The following is a 6000-nucleotide window of genomic DNA, read 5'->3' as shown; positions in this document are numbered from 1 at the left end:
ACAACGATTAAACTCGTTATTGGCCGCCAATCGTTGAACGCCAACGAGTATACTCGTTATTTGATCGTTATTTCTTTTATTCGCTATTTCCATTCATTATCCATCCAGGGAGCCTGGTGTTATCATTGGGAATGAGTCTGAGATGAGATCGCAAAAGTCCAATACCGGCCGCCTGGTAGGATGCGGCCGGTATTGCACTTCCTTTGAAACTCTGTGTATTGGGCTGTGCGTCGATTATATTGGTCCTCCCAGGAATTACCCTATACCACTCTAAAACCATACTTATATTCACCACGGTATAAAACGGGAATATATGGATGGACACATTTTTTATTTTTCACATCTTGAACGATAGATACTCAATGTCAAATGGGCCATAGTATTGCATCCATAGCTATAATATAGAATATAGTTATAGCCCTGCAAACAAGGTGACTGACTCCATTGGTTTAATGCGTGGCAGCGCATAGCCATATCCCGGAAACAGCATGGCAGAGAACGAGTTAAGATCAACAGTGAGTTCCGACATCGCTACGCCAATGTTTAGCCAGATGCCCCTTTTCGCACACACAGCGTTGCTATAAACACACAGCCACGCAGAGTCTGTTAAGAGCCAACAGGACCCAGTTACAGTATTCAAGTTGTGTTTCTAGTGGACAGAAAAGTCAAGTCCTCACTATATAGACTCTGAATGCTTCCAAACCAATAGACATTCTGTTGAAAAAGAAAAAAAAACATGCTTTACCAAAGAAAATGACCTTGGATGGCTAACTGGCTTATACTATTTCAATACAGTTGTGAGGTCACAATCATTTACACAAATAGGCTCACAGAGATGCTTACATACATACAAAGAAACATAAACATACATAAATGAACACGCACCCATGAAATTAATGACGATGGGCGTTTCAGAAACTTCTGGGAGTTAAAAAGCGTTTATAATTGAAATAAACAAGTTTCCAAATAAAACCACCTTTTTCTTTTTTCTTACATCCTAGAAGACATGCATATATTGAAAATACATAAGGGAGAATAATATTTCTTCTGCATACTTATATTGGCTCTTTACAGTTTGTGTGTTATGAAGTGTCTATGTACATTTCCAATGACATTGTGTACAGCTGCAACGAAAGGCTGCAGGCGATTATTATAATATGTATATATATTCATAATATATCATAATATATCCCTCCACACGCACAATGAAATCCATTCCCAACGTATTGCCACCTTCCACAACACAGGTCTGCAGGAGGTCAAAAACGGGCCAGAAGTTAATCTCTCTCTCGAGGCGTCTTCAGCAGAATGACGGTGGGTTGACTCCCCCAGAAGTAGACAAGAGGCCAAGCGAGAAAAGAGATCACGACCCGACGTCTCTCGTCTGTTGGCCCTTTAGCTCTCTTTGTCTTTTGAGACAAGTTTCCGAAGCCTGGCATAAAGTGCATGGACACATCCTACTGGAACTACCTTTCAATCCAAACTGACACCAAAGGCTTGAGGGGTGAAAGGATTGGAAGCAACAGAACACACTGTGATACAGACTAGCATGTTGCTTCTTATAAAACAGAGAAGGTAAGCTACTAACATGTAGGTAAGCTACTGACATGTTGCTTCTAATGGAACAGATAATGTAAGCTACTAGCATGTTGCGTATTATGGAACAGAGAAGGCAAGCTACTAACATGTTGCTTCTAATGGAACAGAGAATGTAAGCTACTAACATGTTGCTTCTTATGGAACAGAGAAGGTAAGGTACTAGCATGTTTGCTTCTTATGGAACAGAAAAGGTAAGCTACTATTATGTTGCTTCCTAAGAAACAGAGAAGGTAAGCTACTGGCATAAAGGCTTTTTATGGAACAAAGATAAGCTATTAGCATGTTGCTTCCTATGAAACAGAGAAGGTATGGTACTAGCATGTTGCTTCCCATGAAACAAAGGTAAGGTACAGGCAAAAAGGCTTTTTTTATGGAACAGAGAAGGTAAGGTACTGGCATGAAGGCACCGCAACATTATCTTCTGTTATGACATGTTTTCAACCCTCCAGTCAAAGGAACTACAAGGACTGAGGCAAACTGTTTAAACATCTTGTGTCAGAAGATCTGTGACATGTTTAGCAAAGCCTAATCAAGGGAGAAAACAAGGATGGGAGGGGGGCATCTTTGATGATTTCAATGATTCTAGTTTAGCACAAGTCTCCCATGGAGACCTACAGAGATGTGCTGATAATCCATCAAATATAACGCGTTTTCTCATCTACTGAGAAAGGCATGAGGGGATACTTAGGTATATTATGAATCCAACTTATCCAGCAGGGAAATCACATGACTGGATCTGCAGTATAGCACGTGTGACATATTTAGGTTATGTACAAGATATAAATGAGACTAGACAGGTGACGAGGCCTTCAGCTCTACAGGTAACTGTTAACACAAAAGAAACGCCAAGGGAATTAACAAGGCTGCTCCCTCGTACCCTCGTAGGGGCGGAGTGGCCCTAAACCATGCAGAGAGAACCCGCCGCCCCACCGTATTCTACATACATCCTGCACTTGGACATTTCCTTTATGTCGGCACTTCCCTGCATCTTGTCTGTTAAAAACTGTCTTTTCTCAAGAGAGGCAGCTGGTTGGTCAGATGGATGGACCATGTGACCCTGAGGGATATGAGCGTGTGTGTGTGCGCGTGTTTGTGTGTGAAGTATCGGTGTCTAGAATGGCGTGTAGTCTACAGGGTACATGATGGGGAGCCAGTTCTCACTAAAAGTGGCGCAGTGTGTCCATCCAAGGTGCCGCATCAGCTGAAAAACAACAAGGAGGACATTTCATCACTGACCTGGAATTTGATCGACCCTTTAAAAAGGAAGACACCAACATTATGGGAAATGTGTGTACCATCTTCTCCAGAGTCCGACAAGAAGATAGATACCCATTTCCTCTCTGTGCGTTCGGGTAGAAAGCTATCCGGCTACAAGCTAGACTAGCTTAGCACAAATGAATGGAAGCGGATACAGACCACTAGCCTACAGCTGGATAACTTTCTACTGAACGCAGAAGAGAGGACATTGGTATCCATCTTCTTGTCAGACTGTGGAGAAGACGGTAAGCGCATTTCCAATAATGTTGGTTCCTTTAACGTGGACACATTGAGGTTAGTTTGGCCGTAAAGAGCAAGTTCACAATTACTGAAACTTACACATTTTAAAACAGGCAGAAATTTACATAAAAAAATTACATTAAAAGGTAGAATCTGTAATGCTGTCAAAAAGAGACCTCTAGGCAAACGTGCCCGTCTTGATTGCACTTTGTTTAAATCTTTTGTTTTTGTCTGATGTGTGGGTTGGAGTTGAGTGGGTATGGGGGAGGGGTTGCTTTGAAAGGTTAACCGTCTGTAGTGTGGTAGTGAAAGGGTTAACCTTCTGTAGTGTGGTAGTGAAAGGGTTGACCTTATGTAGTGTGGTAGTGCAAGGGTTGACCTTCTGTAGTGTGATAGTGAAAGGGTTGACCTTCTATAGTGTGGTAGTGAAAGGGTTGACCTTCTGTAGTGTGATAGTGAAAGGGTTGACCTTCTATAGTGTGGTAGTGAAAGGGTTGACCTTCTGTAGTGTAGTAGTGAAAGGGTTGACCGTCTGTAGTGTGGTAGTGAAAGTGTTAACATTCTGTAGTGTGGTAGTGAAAGTGTTAACCTTCTGTAGTGTGGTAGTGAAAGGGTTAACCTTCTGCAGTGTGGTAGTGAAAGGGTTGACCTTCTGTAGTGTGGTAGTGCAAGGGTTGACCTTCTGTAGTTGGGTAGTGAAAGGGTTGACCTTCTGTAGTTGGGTAGTGAAAGGGTTGACCTTCTGTAGTGTGGTAGTGGAAGGGTTGACCTTCTGTAGTGTGGTAGTGAAAGGGTTAATGAAAGACTAAATACCTGAATGGAGTTTTTCATGTTCTCTTTGCTGGGCTTGTCCTCCAGTATCTTGGAGGAGTACTTCAGCGCTCGGCCGTACATCTTGTTTGCCAGTGCATGTTTATAAGAAAACGGCAAAACCTGGACAGGGAAAAAGAGAGCAGACGAACAAAGAAAAATCAGATAAGTATTTACTGAATCATCACAGTATTCTCATGCTGCTATTTTACAATCCTCTCAGAGGCTCTGTGACGGATACGTCTGTGCACCGCACCCGCACATGTTAACCGTATTGTTTGTACACGTTTACATTCATGATACACATACACAATTTCTATTTCACATAATGACACACGACACATAGACTTGCGTACTGATATCATATCCATTCTTTATTATTTGACTTACATGGTTAAGTGCGTGCATGTTGTTCATTGTTTGTTTTCTCCAACTCTGCAGCCAGCCATCCCCACTCTGGGCAAACAGAGCAGCTGCGACTGATCGGTCCTAAATGGCCGGATGGGGGGGGGGGTGGACCAAACCATGTTGCGGGAGATGCCGGGGGGGGTTTATTGTATTGTAATTTAGTTTCCTTATATGTATTTCCTTATTAATTAAGATTATTAGTTGTGCAGTTTGGTAGTTGTGTTGTGTGTTGTGTGTTTATTGTTTGTTAGATTAATTAGAAGTGTAAGATATTATTTAGTAAAATATTAATTATCAATTAGCCCACTTAGATTAGATGTATCTGGCCAGGGCCTATATATAGTTGTGAGTTCTTAGTTGTCATGGTCTTCCGTTCTGTTCAGGTCTGGTTTTGTCCTGCTGTATTATTTGGACCATTTATGTTATATTTAAATTATGTTTTTGCATGGGTAAATAAAACCCTTATTCTTTGGCTGTTTTTGAAATGGGTCAAATAAAACCCTTATTTTTTGGCAAAACCACTGTGTCCTCCTTGTCTGGCTGCTTGGTCCCTTACAGGCTCAAAAGGCCGTTTTCCATAATCGGTTAACAAACAAAATAATTATTTCTTTATTTCGCCACTAAAAACTAACATTTTGATTTGTTTTATGTTGTAGTCCATCTCACAGAGGTGGAATAACCTATTTAAATAAATATCTGCACCGATTTAAAAATATATATTTTTGGTGATGGAAAAACGTTTCAAGATATTTGTCATATTATGCACAGTTAAAATGGTATATGGTGCATTTATCTAGAGTTTTTATCCAATCACTCACACATTGACACACCGATGGCGGAGGCAACTATGCAAGGTGCCAACCTGCACATCGGGAGCAACTATGGGTGTCAACGACCGCTCTACCTCCTGAGCCACTGTTAAACAGTTACACTGTGCAATGAAAATCTTACTTTGCTAGTCCCCTCTTCACATAGAAGCACAAAATATAGACTTAAACTAGAATAAAAAATATGAAGAAAAAAAGTTTAATGTTAAAATAAAGAATCTTAAAAAGATAAATAAAGTAGAAAAATAAGGCACGAGTGACACCGTAGAAGCCGGGAAAAACAAGCATCTCACGTTTTTCTGAATGTATGTACATTTAAAACGCAAAAAAATTATAAATATCGTCTACCAGTGAAATATGACTTGAAGAGCTTCAACAACAATAGCCTTTACTCCACAATTCCCTCACCTTGGCATCGGTTAGCTCCGCCCACTTCTGCACCTCCCAGAAAGTGTCCATCAGGACTTTCTCCACGGACTGCTCGGGCTCATCGGAGCTGCTGGCCACCAGGTCCTCGGTCTCCTCCGTCGACACCAAGCCCGAGTCTCCGGCACTCGCCCCGTCTTGAGCCCCGGGGGGCAGCATCATCTGGTCCGACAGGGCGCAGCCCTTCCTGCACAGGGCGTCCAGCAGGGACGTCTTCTGCTTCTCCATGTCACTGGAACAGAGGGAGTTTGTGTGAGTTTGGAAGAAGACAGGAGGGCCAACAAAAGTAACGTTCAGGGTTCCCGCTCTTTTTGAGAAAACATTTTCCAGGACATTTTCCAGTAGTTTCTCTCGATAATCCAGGAGAGCACTTGCTCACAAGCGGTCATATAATTTACCTGTGGGCCTAGTATAGACACATTTAATCCCACAT

General features: G+C 41.9%; 1 protein-coding gene across 2 annotated transcripts in view; it reads right to left on the bottom strand.

Moving 5' to 3' along the window:
- Positions 1 to 919: 919 nt before the first annotated feature.
- tpp2 (tripeptidyl peptidase 2) overlaps positions 920 to 6000 on the bottom strand; it is a 97155-nt gene continuing 92074 nt past the window's right edge. For both annotated transcript variants that reach the window (XM_084338242.1, XM_084338243.1), the window contains 3 exons: positions 5550 to 5799; positions 3910 to 4029; positions 920 to 2800 (listed from right to left, as the gene is read on the bottom strand). In XM_084338242.1, coding sequence (XP_084194368.1) covers positions 2711 to 2800; positions 3910 to 4029; positions 5550 to 5799 — 460 coding nt within the window. In that variant the 3' untranslated portion in view covers positions 920 to 2710. The remainder of the gene's footprint in view (positions 2801 to 3909; positions 4030 to 5549; positions 5800 to 6000) is intronic.

This window comes from Notolepis coatsorum, assembly GCF_963971535.1.
Source record: "Notolepis coatsorum genome assembly, chromosome: 2".
Classification (NCBI taxonomy): Eukaryota; Metazoa; Chordata; class Actinopteri; order Aulopiformes; family Paralepididae; genus Notolepis; species Notolepis coatsorum.
This window is presented reverse-complemented; position numbering and strand designations above follow the sequence as displayed.